Source organism: Leptinotarsa decemlineata, unplaced genomic scaffold (genome assembly GCF_025532065.1).
Source record: "Leptinotarsa decemlineata unplaced genomic scaffold, Ldec_3_MD MMD2_P_RNA_scaffold_5, whole genome shotgun sequence".
NCBI classification, from domain to species: domain Eukaryota; kingdom Metazoa; phylum Arthropoda; class Insecta; order Coleoptera; family Chrysomelidae; genus Leptinotarsa; species Leptinotarsa decemlineata.
The window spans coordinates 930,391-945,870 of NW_027412532.1; the positions used below are offsets into that span (position 1 = coordinate 930,391).

The 15,480-nt window shown below is 35.5% G+C and overlaps 1 protein-coding gene across 3 annotated transcripts in view; it reads right to left on the bottom strand.

The window, feature by feature from the left end:
* The window catches only part of Lrch (Leucine-rich-repeats and calponin homology domain protein), a 32,539-nt gene that overhangs the window by 11,053 nt on the left and 6,006 nt on the right, over nt 1-15,480 (bottom strand). For all 3 annotated transcript variants that reach the window (XM_023173212.2, XM_023173213.2, XM_023173211.2), the window contains exons 2-3: nt 4,311-4,507; nt 1,256-1,573 (exon numbers count right to left, since the gene is read on the bottom strand). In XM_023173212.2, coding sequence (XP_023028980.1) covers nt 1,256-1,573; nt 4,311-4,507 — 515 coding nt within the window. The remainder of the gene's footprint in view (nt 1-1,255; nt 1,574-4,310; nt 4,508-15,480) is intronic.

Sequence of the window (15,480 nt, forward strand, 5' to 3'; positions counted from 1 at the left end):
TAGGTTTTCGGAAACTCATTACTGATAATTATCTGACGGATTCCATGTCTGAAGTACTAGACTTGTTTCTAACCTCGACTCGATAAATTTCTGTTATAATAAACAACTATGGTTGCTACTGATCTAATTACCAATGTATTACAACTATTACTAACTACACTGGAAGATACTGGTATAAATAGATATTGTTATAATTTAGAGAACATAATAACGGGTGATTTTTCAAGAGGTATACGATTTGATTTTCAAAACAACACAAAAAATTTTAAAAAATTGATGAAATCTTTATTGGAATCAATAGAACGATCAATATAATTTAATATTTGAAGATGATTTCATGTAAATGTTGTCCGCGGCACCGCTTTAGATGGCCCACGTGCAAGATCCAATTTTGGCACACTCTCTCTAACATATCGACCGGTATTTCACTTCAATATTAGCTTCTAGAGCGTTAGTCGTCGCTGGTTTAACCCTGTAGACATGAGCATTAACATAACCCCACAAGAAATAATCCAAAGGCGTTAAATCACACGATCTAGGCGGTCAATTTACGGGCCCCAAACGTGAGATAAACTATTCACCGAAGGCGGCTCTTAATTGGGCCATTGTTTCGTCGTGTGGCTTCAATTCTTGCACCAGCTGTATCTTATAAGGTTTTACACCCAAATCCTTTCGCAAAATTTTCCACATAGTGGAGTAACAGAGGCCTAATTGCTGCGAACGGCGGCGAATCGACGTTTCACGGTCATGACGAACACTGGCGGATACAGCTGCAATATTTTCTTCGGTCCTCACTCTACGTATGCGTGTTGGTGGTTTAATGTCCAATAATGTAAACTGGGTTCGAAATTTAGTCACAAGCTTCCGAATAGCTCCCTCAGTAGGCCGACGAAACTGCCTATAAATTGGAAGAAGTGCACGATGCACTTTCTTCACCGAGCATGAATTTTGATGCTAAAATTCAATAATTTGCAAGCGTTGTTCATTCATAAGTCGATTAATGGTTAAATTACAACTTTGACAATGACACAAGTCACGATTTACGCGTGATCTGTCAAAAACAGTGTTGCCAAAAAGATACCAGCAAAAAAATCACCCACTATGTGGTTGTAGGAGGGTCTTCTTTCCTAATGACTGATCATACAGAGTTCCAAGGGCATAACCTTCCCAGAACACGAAGCTAATGAGCAAGTAGTCGAAGCTGAAGTGTAAAATACAAAAGTAAGAACAAACAGTCAATCCATTATCAACTTACACTCGCCGGGGGACTAGTTAGGGGGTTATCTTCGACGGACAACTCAATCAGACTCGACATTTCTCTCATTTCGACCGGAAGGTTGCTTATCCTGTTGGCTCGAAGGTCCAACCTGACGAGTTTCAGACAGGTAAGCTCTACGGGCACAGCCAGAAGCAGGTTGTTCCTCAGGACGAGCGACTGCAGCAACTTAAGGTCGCCCAGTCGTGGCGGAAGGTGGGTAAGCTGGTTGCAGGAAGCGTCGAGCTCCGTCAGCTGGGACATACGACACAGCTCGTCTGGTAGGGAGGAGAGAGTGTTGTTTGATACCAACAGAATCTGAAAAATACAAAGACTGTAGGGAAAAATTGTGTCTGTGTTCTTTAACACTTTTAGTGAAACAATCTAACAGATTGTCCTATTAAAATTTAGGCGCAATTTTCATAGTCATTCACAGAAAACATTGAAACACGCTCGCGGGGTTTAACAGTGAAGATTTTTTTGTCGTTGAGCTACGGAAATCTACGTTAACCAAGTATGTGGAGAGTGCCGGCAACTAGTCTCACATACGAGGGATATCGATAACAATTGCATTGCTAGTCTCATACTTTTGGAATAAAGAAAAACTTTTGATACTTTGGATAACATATTTTGTGATGCAAAAACTGAAACCTTACAGTTTCAGCCAATTCTTCTGTTATTATACAAGTAGCAGATTCTAGAGATTCAAATTAGGCGAGAGAGTAACAAACCCTTTGTCTCTTATATCAGGAATACCTCACGGATCCATATCAGGCCCTTTGCTATTCTCTATATACAGGGCTATTCAAATTCGTTTCTGCACATGGGGATCTCGTAAACGATAAGAGATAGAATGGTGGCCCCAGGTTCAATAAACATGTGACCAATTTCTCAAAAACTGTATATGACATTGTTAAAAAACTTTATTCCAACTGGGAAGTTTCAAATACGGGTATGAGACTTAAAACCAGATATTGTTTTTGTTGGGGAAAAAATCCATCATCATTTCACAAAGAAACGATATAGCAACTATATGTTGCAATGTTTTATTTTATCGATCGAGAAATTACTATGGATCTTCATCAATTAACGACCGAATCAATAAGAAAATTGGACAATAAAGTTTTCAAACATCTGTGAAGAATCTTGAGAGGGCCAATGTAAAAAAAAATCGCCCTAGGCTACTGGTTCTTGATATATGTACGACTCGATCGTATGAGTGTCGAGAAAGTTATGGCCTGAAGACATTCTTTCACGAAATAAATATTGAGAAAGCTCCATGGGTGTGAAAGTAACTAATAATAACAATATTTCAATCAAAATTCGCGAATATTTTGCGAGTCCATTTAAGGCGAAATTGAAATTGATTCAGCATTGAAAACCAGACATCTTCAACAACGGACTGGCGCTAATAACAAAACCGTCAAGTTATTTAGTGTCGACGTTTTAATTTCTCAGAAGTCATACATTAGAGTCTGGATTCTTAAACACCATCTCAAGATGAGATCATTACTATCGAATGTTTATAGTATTTCTTTTTTGTTCAAAACTGTTTCGGCGTCGAGTTTTTAATGAATTATTTATTACTCACAAGGTCGGTATTCGGCTGTTTTACAATGTTGCGGATAACTACGATACACGTGTGAGACATGGGGGGTTTTCCGTTTGTGGCAACAAATCTACACCAGGAATTTTCAGAAAAAAATGAGTAAAGTGAATCAGAAGAAATCTCTAATCATTAATATACCACGAATGAACCTACGACAGATCCAGTGAAAGGCAGAGAAGGAATCTCGTTCGGCGGTCTATGCCTTAGCTTGGCTCTGCAACGAACCGCCTTGAGGAGCCGCAAGGAAGATATCCGTGCTCACTTACAAAAAGTTTTTACGGTTTAAATAATCCGATTGTACATTTTCGTTCCATCACTGTATATATGATTTAAAAAAAGACAATGTATATACGCTTTTCAAAGGGACTGCTTTTTGAAAGGACTGTATGCATATATGCTTTCAAAAAGGACTGTATATATACGTTATTTGAACGGAGTGTGTATATATACACGATGTTTAAAAGGACTATATATATATATATATATATATATACACTTTGAAAGGACTGTATATACATGTTTTAAGGACGTTGTATATATATGCTTTGTAAAAGGACTGCATGTATATACCCTTTTAAAAGGAACGTATGTAGATATGTTTCTTGAAAGGACTGTATGTTCACATGCTGTTCAAAAGGCCTATATGTATATATGCTTTTCAAAACGACTATATGTATATATACTTTTTAAAGGAAATGTATGTATTAAAAAGCATACAAAGGACTGTATGTAAATATGCTTTTCAAATGGCTGTATGTATACATGCTGTTCAAAAGGGCTGTATACTTTTTAAAAGGCCTTTGTGTGTATATACTTTTTGAAAGGCCTTTGTGTATATATGCTTTTTTAAAGGACTGTGTGCATACATGCTGTTCAGAAGGACTGTATGTGTATACGGTTTAAAAAAAAGGACTGTAAAAGACATGTATTCATAATTCAAAATGTATTGTTGACTGTTAGTATTACCAACATTTCTCAATTAGAATTGTATCTTTCATCAATTTTCTACTACGACTTTCTTCTATTCTGAAGAACTTGACACACTTTCGTTAACAATAATCTAGCTACTGTTCTTTGAACTGTATGTATACATGCTGTTCAAAAGGACTGTACGTATATATTCTTTTTGAAAAGAGTGTATGTATATATACTTTTTGAAAAGGACTGTATGTATACATGCTGTTCAAAAGGACTGTATGCTTTTTAAAAGAGCTTTGTTTATATGCTTTTTAAAAAAACTGTGTATATACATGCTCTTCAGAAGGACTGTACCTATGTATATATGCTCTGAAAAAGAACTGTATGTAAAAGACGTGGTATTCATAATTCAAACGGTATTATAATGTTGACTGTTAGTATTACCAACATTTTCCAACTAGAATTGCATCCTTCATCAATTTTCTACTACGACTTTTCTTCACCATATTCTGAACGATAATTTCTCACCTGTATCGGTAGATGGCATAATTCTCTCGGTAGGGTGGTCAGTTGGTTCCTGCTCAGGTCCAAGAAATTCAAACACTGAAGACTACTCACGGTATCCGGAATACATCGGATGGCGTTGTGGTAGCAGTGGAGCTTCTCTAAGAAATGAAACGACAACACTTCTTCGGGGAGCTCGCAAAAACGATTCTTGGAGAGATCTACAAAAAAAAATCAATCTAAGTAATGTTATCTACTCCTGTGATGTTGTTTAATCATACAGATGCGGAAAACAATTATCGGAACATACGAATCGCAATGCATTCTGAACAGGTAATAAAATAGAAAACCTTTTGCTGGTGGAAATAATATGCTTCGAATCAGTGCTAAAATTACTGACACGCACTTCAATTCGTTTCATAATTTGAAAGCTTTCCGTTTCTATATATTGGCGACCATCCAAAAGTAAGCAAACAATAAATCCCGATTTCTGGTTTCGGTCCAATATAAAGGACCAGAAAATAAAACGGAGTCATTCGTTTCAACCCGCGACCTGACATTTTAGATGTAAAAATATCTTCGAATCGATACGCGGGGTTTTCTAAGAATAGTTCCTTATCGATCGGGTGGTGCCTCTGATCAAACGGATAAGAAGGGAGGAAAAAATTACTCTCGAAAAACTTCTCTTAGCACGATTCACTGAAGAAATTATTATATTGGAATAACAATATTAGTTTCCAAAACGATAATGTCCATAATAACAATAATTTAGGCACAGAAGTTTTTTCAAAGACAAAACACAAGCACTACAAGAAAATCATTATTGACAGAAAGCCAATAAATCTCAAATACGTATGCAGAATGCTTACAATTTAAAAATAAGTGAATTGTTATGTGAATTTTTCTGTGTGGTAATGATTATTTAAACAAAATAACCTTTCAACAAAGCGTTCGGGCAAGATATGGAGGATAAAATTACACTGCTCCCCTCTGAAAACTACGAATTACCGTTAGGGAATACATAGTTTTTTCAGAAACTTTCGGCATGAAGCGTGTGGCAGCAAAGTTCGTTCCAAAATCGCTGAATTTTGACCAAAAACAATACCGAAATCAGGCCACAGCCACGATATTCACCAGATTTGTCTCCCCGAGACTTTTTCTTTTTCCAAGATTGAAAAGAACCATGAACGCGCGGCGTTTTTCTACGATTGAAGAGATACGAACTGAATCGCAGAGAAAGCTCATGGACATTCCGAAAAGTGCATTTCAGAACTGCTTGCTTCTAGGATTAGAAAAACGCTGGTACAAGCGTGTTATATCTGAGGGGAACTACCTTGAAGAAGACAAGAGTATACATTCATGAACAAATAAATATTTTCCGCCTTATTTTTTGAACAAATCTCCTATGTGAATCACTAATTCTATCGAAATTCCAGTATGGGGCCTTTTTGGATATCGCCAATCAACGTAAAATCCAACAAGTTTGAAACTTAGGCTGTCGTTTCTTCAAAGAAACCCGTAAATTCATTTTTCAAACGTATTTGCTAACCTTCGTTGGGCATCTATGTCAAGATCAAATCCGATTGGAATAAACATGACATAATAACTTCATGGAACTTCCATTTTGTGCATTTAGAAACTTGCATTTCTAACAACTTAACCATGCCACAAGCCACAACTTTATGTCGGCATAATATATTCAATGTAATGCAAAAAAATTAAATGATCTGTACATATTCGTTCCATTACTGTATATATGATTCAAAAAAAAGTAAATGTATATATGCTTTTCAAAAGGACTGTATATACATATGCCTTTTGAAAGGACTGTTTTTAATAGGCTTTCTGAAAGGACTTCAAGTATATATGCTTTCAAAAAGGACCATATATATATACACTGTTTAAAAGAGCTGTATATGTAGGCTTTGTAAAAGGACTATATGTATATATCTTTTCAAAATGACTGTATGTGTGTATACATACTGTTCACATTCAAAAGGACTGTATGTATATATTCCTTTTAGAAAGAATATATGTATATATGCTTTTCAAAAGGACTTTATGCATATAGGCTTTCTAAAAGGACTGTAAGTATATATGCTTTTTGAAAGGACTGTATTGTTCAGAAGGAAGTGCATTATATGTGGGTGGCACTATTTTGAAGGAGACAGGAGTATGAATTCATGAACAAATAAATATTTTTCGCCTTATTTTTTGAACAGATCTCATATGTGAATCACTAATTCTATCGAAATTCTAGTATTGGCCATCTCTGGATATCGTCAATTAACGTAAAATTCAACGAGTTTAATACTCATGCTGTCGTTTCTTACCAGAAATTCGTGAATTCAATCATTTTTCGAACGTATTTGCTAACCTTCATTGGGCATCTATGTAAAGATCAAATTCTATCAGATTCTCATTGAAATTTACCTAGATCGAAACTTTCTTTTCCAGGTTTCTTTTCTACCACTGATATTTCAATACTTTTTGGGTCACGTGCTCAATTAAAAAATTATTCTGTGGTATATTTTATGCTTTATCACATTTTTATCAAGCATTCGGCATCAAGCACCGGATATGATTAAGCGAATAAATATAATTTAAAAAACTAAAAAACACGCTTTTAAAGAACTTCGAAATAAAAAGTTAATTTTTTTAAAAACTATATTCATTTTTTAGTTTCGTTTGCTATAAAAGCGTGTTTTTTAGTCTTTCTGAACTTTATTTATTACACGTAAAGTAAGTTCAAATTATATCAAGGAGATTACGTACAGCGCCATCTGCCCGCGAATAGATCAAACAATAATGTCAATAATTCTGTCAAATACAGATCCTGACCTTGAGAGTTACAAACAAACAAACATACAAACAGGTGAAGCTAATATAAAGCCTGTCAAAAATTCCATTTATTTCCATGAATTTAGACCCTGAACTTAAAAAAAACACATTTTTGTACAACTACATGTCATTACGATCCATATTCGAACGAATATATGTTTTCTTCAACGCTCACTCAACAATTCGGCAGAGTTCGAGGATTTTTCAACAATTGATTAATGCGTCCGCGACTCTTTATATTCATGAAACGTCTCGCGTGGTATTTATTGGTTGCTTCCTGTCCAGCGAACGTCAGAGAACGATGAACATGGAAATGAAAACTTGGGTTTATAGAAATTGAACGCAGGCCAACTTGAACAAACACGAAAAATTACTGTTAACGCAAGTTTCACCAACCCAAGTGACATCTTCAGTAATAAAAGTATGGTTCTATTCGTTGATTTTTTGCTGCATGAGAGCGTCGTCACTCACATCTTCCTGACCTTCTGTGAAACTTTTGTACCACTTGTAAACATTTTTCTGACTCAGAGTACAATCACCGTATGCCACTGTCAACAAACAAATATTTAATAACAGCTCGATACTAGATTTTGTCCATTTTCATATAAACACTCATATCAACTTACTCAAACGACCTTTACATAATAAATGCGCGTCCAAAATGGCTGAAACTCTGTCAACAAATGAACAATGGGGAATGTTCCTCAACTTGGGTTATTACAGCAAATAAAGTTGAGTTTAATTCATGAGTTTTTCAAATTCACTTCGAAAAGTATTTAAATTGATTTTTCAAATGTTGGGTTTTGATTTTTAAAGGGATTTGTTTCTAATTCACATATTGGCAACATCATCAATATCAAGTTGAAATAATTTATACGTACCTAGATATTCTACTTTAAAAAACGAAAATCATCTTTATAAATCAACAATTAAGGCAAAACATAAATTATAGTTCAATACCACCTCCACAAGCCACATAAACAACAGTTGTTTTGTTATTTATTTATATAGAGAAAGGTAGGTTAGGTGCACAAAATGTGATATGTCTCAGAATGTCTCGGAACTCGGAACATAAGTAAACAGAACAGCACGCCTCTGAAATATGTCATCTTTGTTTGTCTCATACAGGTAACAGATTCATTGTCCTTTATTAGCTATAATCGATGTTGCCAAATGGTGAAATAGAAACGAATCCCTATAAATGTTAAATGCATTATTTCATTCCTCTTTTTTAAGTATTTAAATGATTTTTTAAAGAAATAGGTTGAAATGATAAGTCCTACGAAGGACAATCTTTAGATACTCCTTTAGATATTCTAATAGCTTTGCTGATTTTTTCTCAAAATCATATATCACCAACTCTCCAACCGAATTCAGCGATGACCATCCATATTCACAAGTCTTGAACATTCATTACTTCGAAGTAATTTGATGTCGTTAATTATAGACCCATATCAATAATATGAAACTTCGCCAAAGTGTTTGAAATCCTCATCAATAGCAGGTTATATCCTCATTTGACCAATCAAATTACACCACTTCAACATGGTTTTATGAAACGTCGCTCGACAATCACCAACCTTTTCGATGTCACCCAATATATTTCTGAAACCATTGATGAAAGATCCCAAACTGATGTCATATATACGGACTTCTCTAAGGCGTTTGACAGACTTGATCACGGATTACTGCTATCGAAATTGTACAGGTATGGCTTTTCTCTGACCCTGAACCAACTTTTTATATCATACTCCACTGACAGGCGTCAGTTTGTTATATTCAATGGCTTCAAGTCCGTGGAATAAGCAGCTACTTCGCGTGTTCCACAAGGAAGCAACCTAGGTCCACTTCTCTTCAACGCCATCATAAACGCCATAGTTGGGGTTATTGACATCAACTGTTTGATATACGCGGATGACCTGAAATTATATTGTGAGATCAATGCCATCGACAGCTCTCCCTCAATCCGAAACGTGTTGAGCAATGGTGTTTTCGCAATAATCCCCCTTTAAGCGCGAGTAAATGTAATGTAATGACGTACACACTGAAAAATCGTCCATTTTCATATCCATATTCAATAAACGATATTCCACATTCACCGATCTAGGTGTTACCTTCAACACAAAACTTTCCTTCGTACCACACATTGATGCCATTCTTTCTGCTGCAAACAGAATATATGGATTTACCGCACGAATTTCCAGAGATTTCTCGGATCCATCTACATCGAAAACCTTATACTAGGCTTTCGTCAGATCAAAATTAGAATATGCATCCATAATCTGGAATCCATCTTATCAGTTGTATACAAAGAAAGCTGAATCAGTAACACGTCGTTTCCTAAAACTTCTCTCCTATAGATCAGACAATATCTATCCACCACTTGCATTTTCCCATGACGCATTGTTAGCTAGACATGCTATGAATAGCTTGAGCTTGAGTTGCCGTCGTGATTGTCACTCCACAATTTTTCTTTTCAAACTGATTAATAATTCAACTTAACTTCAATGTACCTAGACCAACCTCTAGAGTGGTTAATCCTTTTTATCTGTCAACACCACGTACAAATATTTTGAAACGTTCACCTCTGCAATAACATGTGTGTCAAACGCAATTCTGCAAATTGTCAGCTCGACATTTTATACTGTTCCATCTCTCGAGATTAGGTCTTTTTACTTCAGCTAATTCTATATGTATTGTTTTTACATCATAACTTATTGTAATTGTATTGTATTGTGATTAGACTTATATCCCTGTTCTGTAGTTGGGTGTAACCTGTAGAACAGTGTATGAATAAATACATAATTAATGAATGAATAAATAAATAAATAGTGCAGCTATCTTCATGTTGAGGTCATAAACTTTTCAGATCACCCTCGTATGCACCACAGTTTAAATGTAGATTGATCTGAACTGCGGATTTTCTTCGAATCATCTGCACAACCCTCAGAAAATATTGTTGAAACAAAAACTGGTGTGACACCTGGCTCGGTCAGGATCGACCTCAGCGATCCTTCATCTACTCCAAGACGCAAATAACGCAATTAGAAAAAGCACACGAACGACTCGTATTACTCGGAAAGTAAACGCTGAAAATGTGCCAAACCTGTTTACACTCTCGCCAGTTGTAATATGATAGATATAATCTAATTAAAAAGTCGTTTGATGCAATTCGCTGGAAAGCAAGGTCAGGTTTATTGACATTTGACAATAAAGACAGTTTCAGTAAGAGTCCGCGTTACAATTTAGTTTATTTATGTGGATAAATATAAATCCATTCATGAACGACTTCCTCTTGGCTTGGATTGTACGGCGAAGAATGGAAACCTTTGTTTGTTGAGAACGGGCGCAGTATATCCAGACAGCTGGAACAGATTTTCATTTCTCGAAGTACGAAAACGAGTTTTTAAACCCGAGTTCCTTCGATATCATTGTAGAATTTTCAAGAACTATCTACAAACTTTCTCAATTCACAGACAGTTATCCACTGACGATATGTTTACTGCATCTTCAACCAAATATTATAGTGGCATTCTGCCGTACTCGATATATTGTAGTAAATGACGAAACTGATAAAATTTAATGATTTCAACAGTTTTTCCAAAATTGTTCAGATCGAAAACTAAATTAGCGGCATCAATAATGTCCGCGCCGTATGGAACTTTCTTGTCAATATACTTAATGGGGAATGTCCCTCAATTTGGGTTATTACAGCAAATGCAAGTTTGAACAAAATAAAGTTGAGTTCAATTCACAAGTTTTTCAAATTCACTTCGAAAAGTATTCAAATTGATGTTTCAAATGTTGGGTTTTGATTTTTAAAGGGATTTGTTTCTAATTCAATCAACAATTAAGGCAAAATATACATTATACTTCAATACCACCTCCACAAGCCACATAAACAACAGTTGTTTTGTTATTTATTTATATAGAGGAATATAGGTTAGGTGCACAAAATGTCATATGTCACAGAATGTCTCGGAATTTAAGTAAACAGAACAGCACGCCTCTGAAATATGTTATCTTTGTTTGTCTCATACAGGTAACATATGGATTATGTTGCCAAATCCCTTTAAATGTTGAATGCATAATTTCATTCCTCTTTTTTAAGTATTTGAATAATTTTTTGAAGATAAAGGTTGAAATGATAAGTTTAAAATGCGTTGTTTTAGAACTCTTTTATGAAAACTACTTGATTTTCGTCAGGAGGAACATTCCCCATTGAAATTTGACTTGGCAGTTAGTTTCTGTACATTTTTTTAAATGTTTTTGTACACTTATTACATATTGAATAATAATGCTGAAATTTATTCCAGTGCATGATCATTAATGGAGTTTTTTCCCAACACTAGGTCACTATTTTCATTCGGGTTTGAACACCGCCGTATTCGTTAGATTGATATTAAATCAGGAAGAACTGAAATTGAATCATCATTCATTTCAAGTGGAACTTTCTTCTCGTAATTTCAGTTACACTTGTTACAATAATGATAGTAATACTTCCTAATTAAGGCAATATGATGAAACATTTCAAAGAAATGGAGTTCGAGCAATACCGAGAATAACCCAAACTGTAACCAGGTTTTGGAGCCAGTATAAACTGCGCAGAAATAGGCTACTGTCACGACGGATATTTCATTACATTGACTGTCAACTGGATTGACATTTTTGTATTCGTTCTGAAAATTCTTGGCCCTGAATATTTTAAATAAACAACAGTTGTTCCATTAACTCCTCGAATTATTTATATTAATTGTGCGTAGACGACATTTACGAATAGTAAAATTCCAGTCAACTAGATTGTAAAGATTTCTCATAAAATAAAATAGATTTTTGGAATGGCCGAATTTTTTATGATGTACAGCTGTGTGAAAGTAAACAAAGCGTGACTCACCATGTTGGAAATTGTTTTGTTTAAGCGGCAGCTGCCAAAAAGAGGCACACTATAATTAGATCTTTATCATTTTTGCCGACAAGATTCGAATGGAGATTTGCATAAAATGAGTAGAACTCAAAAAAAGAAAAAAATCTACGAATAGCAAAGATAATCCACTGAAAATCTGACATTTAAAAAAAGGATAACTTGAAAGAAGTTATTTTACACCACTAGTAATTTTGATTCTTTTCTTGCTAATATTAATATTGTTTTATCAGGTCTACACGTAATTCGATAAATTTGTGAGATGTGATGATCATTGCATTTGCTTTGGAAACAGTCAGTTTGAGTTTACTCAACCGGCCCTAAAATACTACCCTGCGGAACTCTAGCTTCATCGAATACTTCCTCAGAGAAATTATCTTCGAATTCAACTCTTAAGCCTTCGTCAAGACAAATAATTAGCTTTTCAATCATGTACAGAGCCAGTTGCAGGTCTGATGATTCCTGCGAAACGCTGACTGATCGTTGATTAAAACGTAATTCCTTTCAACGTGTTGATTATTCAATTGTAGACAGTCAATTCCGGAAAGTTAACGTTCAAGAGACATTATTGGAACGAAAGGAGAAAGGGAAAAATGGGAAAGGGCAACGAATGAAGTCTACCATTAGAAGTGAGGAACTGTGAGTCCGAAGGTATCCCTCTAAAGGAGGATTCGACCAAGGTTCAAAATTGAGTTGATGGTCCAGTAAACTAGCTCACTAAAAGAAGAAGAGTAGCGTGTTAACAACGGAGGAGAAGACATTTTTTTCTAGTGGAGGTGTTATAGGTTGCAAGCCACTTGCTTTGAGTGTAATAATAACTTCAAAAAACGGTTTTTTTTTCAAAACGCTAACTCTAAAAAATCGGTTTCATCAGCTTCATCAGCCCACCCTGTATATACTTATTTTTGCAGAGGTTCACTCCCTTGTATTTCACGAACGACACGACTTTCTCCTTCCCAATAAAAGCTCTGCGAATGTTTTTCTAATTGGCTTATAAATGTAAATGGTCTCTCAGTTTATGTTTCCGCCCGATTTTCCCTTCAGGTCACCGAATTCGGCCCTTTTCATCATCAAACGGCCGTATTTCTCGTCATTTCGTGTAGGACCCCTTTCTGGGGGAGGTGCGGATCGATAGTGCACGACACCAAACCTTACACAACTCTGTATTTATTCCCATATGTTCTCGTCTTGGATGTCCCTTTTGGGCCATATGTGTAGACACGAGCTGAAATGAAAAGTTTCGATTTCACAGACCGAGACTGTTGCGGATCTCTTCTTTTTTTCGAAGACTGAAGGTAGGGTTCAAAATCTTTAAACTTGTCTGCAATTTAATTTGGGTAGTTCATTTATAACCGATCAAGGACATACTAAAAAATGGGGAACTACTTTTAATGGGACAAAATAGAAGCTGAATAAATGAATATTTTTTGAGAAAAAATAAGATTCGCCTTATTTTTTGAACAGAATGTTTATCACAAGTCTTCAGATCTAGTTTTTCGTCCGATTCATGGCGCAATGTCTCTACCCTCATAGGAATCCCTTTGTTTACTTCAGTTACATAATCTCAGAAACCACGTTAATCCATTATGCCCGTTAATAACACAGAGATAACTTTTATTGCCCCGTATGAACTTTAAAGTGCATCGTACTTTCGGTATCGACCGTGACATTATATCCTGGGCGTTTGGAAGTCGCGCCAGATTTGTAAAAAGTTCAATGGAAGTTGTAATACGTTTTTTGACACCTTTAACAACGATCCCGTATGAACGGTATTTTACGAATATTGAACATTTGCCATTTCAGGTTGACGATGACGACAATTTGTTTTTCTATAGCACATGTTGAAGTATCTTTATCAACTCGAAAGAATGGATAAGCTGTACTTTAGGCGCTAGACATACGCACTAATAAACAGTGCATTTCTTTAATGCCCCCCCGCTTATATTTTTTGAACGGGCAACTCTTAATTGACAGATGAAACCCGCTTGTAAATATGAACGATATTATCAGGCGTACACACATTAAATGGTATACTCCAGAATTAGCAGAAATTAAAAATTACTTACAAGTTCTGCACTGGTGTAAGTCAGTGTCAAACTGCAATGCTATAAAAAAAGAATACTTGCTGAAAAAAAGCGAATACAGAAAGCTCATAACCAAAGCAAAATCTCAGTATGTTAATAATAGAATAAATTCAGCTCCAAATAAAATCAAGGAAACATGGAAAATTATAAATGAAAATTTGAACAGAAAATGCAATAGCAAGGAGGAAATTAGTCCAAAATGTGAAGATCGCTTGATAACAGATAAAAAGGAGGTGGCCGATGCTTTTGCAATACAATTTTCGAAAATCTGCAAAAACAAAACAGATGACTATTTCGGAAAAAATCCAAATTTCAATTGTACTGCTTCCAGTAATTCTCTAAATAGTATTTTTGTCCCATATCTAACTGAAACCGATGTATCTGACATTATTAAATCACTGAAAAATAAAACATGTTCAGGAATTGACGAGGTATCACCAAAACTATTGAAAACTATGCTTGCTTATATTATCACGCCTTTAACGGGCTTAATCAACACATCACTAGCTGAAGGTGAATTCCCAAATTTATTGAAAGTTTCTCTTGTGGTTCCCCTTCACAAAAAGATTGAAAACCCCGCTCCGTTCCTTGTTGAAAGCTTCAAGTTATCACTAGGTGATTGTGAACAAACTTAAACACATTGTTGTAGTTCCATAGATCGGGAATATGTGTAAGCACGTTGAATTTAAATATAACTTTAATGGGGTATTCGTATATGCAATATGCATGAACATCGAAACTGCTAACTGGTAAACAAGATCGAATCAAGATGAAAAACATATGGACCGGGGTTTCGACACACAAAAATCGAATATTACGAACACGATAAAAGCTGGTTTTACGAATTTAGAAATTGCGTAAGGACCTGTACAGCCCTAGAAGCTGGATTTTTTAAATAACTTCTACGTGACCTGATATACGACTCGGTCGTTCATTCAGCTTAATTACTATATGATGTCGTTAGGCGTTTTTCGGCCAATTTTTCTCTATGAATTCAAATTGAACCGAAGCCACAGTAGAATAAAAAAACCAGTTGACTCTTTTACCCGTGATCCGTCCGAGTTGCCGGGGACCTTCAACCGCTCTTAGGATGAGATTCTCATCCAACGCGTTCAGTGCTGTAGTATCAAAGGATTCGACGGTCGACTTCATCAATTTCCGAGCACCCAACTTTTTTGCTGACGGAATCAATCTACTTGTGTTACGTTGGCAAAAGTGCACTGATTCAAGTGGCGCTTATTTCGATTGAATTAAGTATTCACCGAGATATTACAATTTGAAGTAGACTCATAGAAACGGACGTATAATAATCTGATGATTGACTGGAAGAATTCATCGTTTACTAACA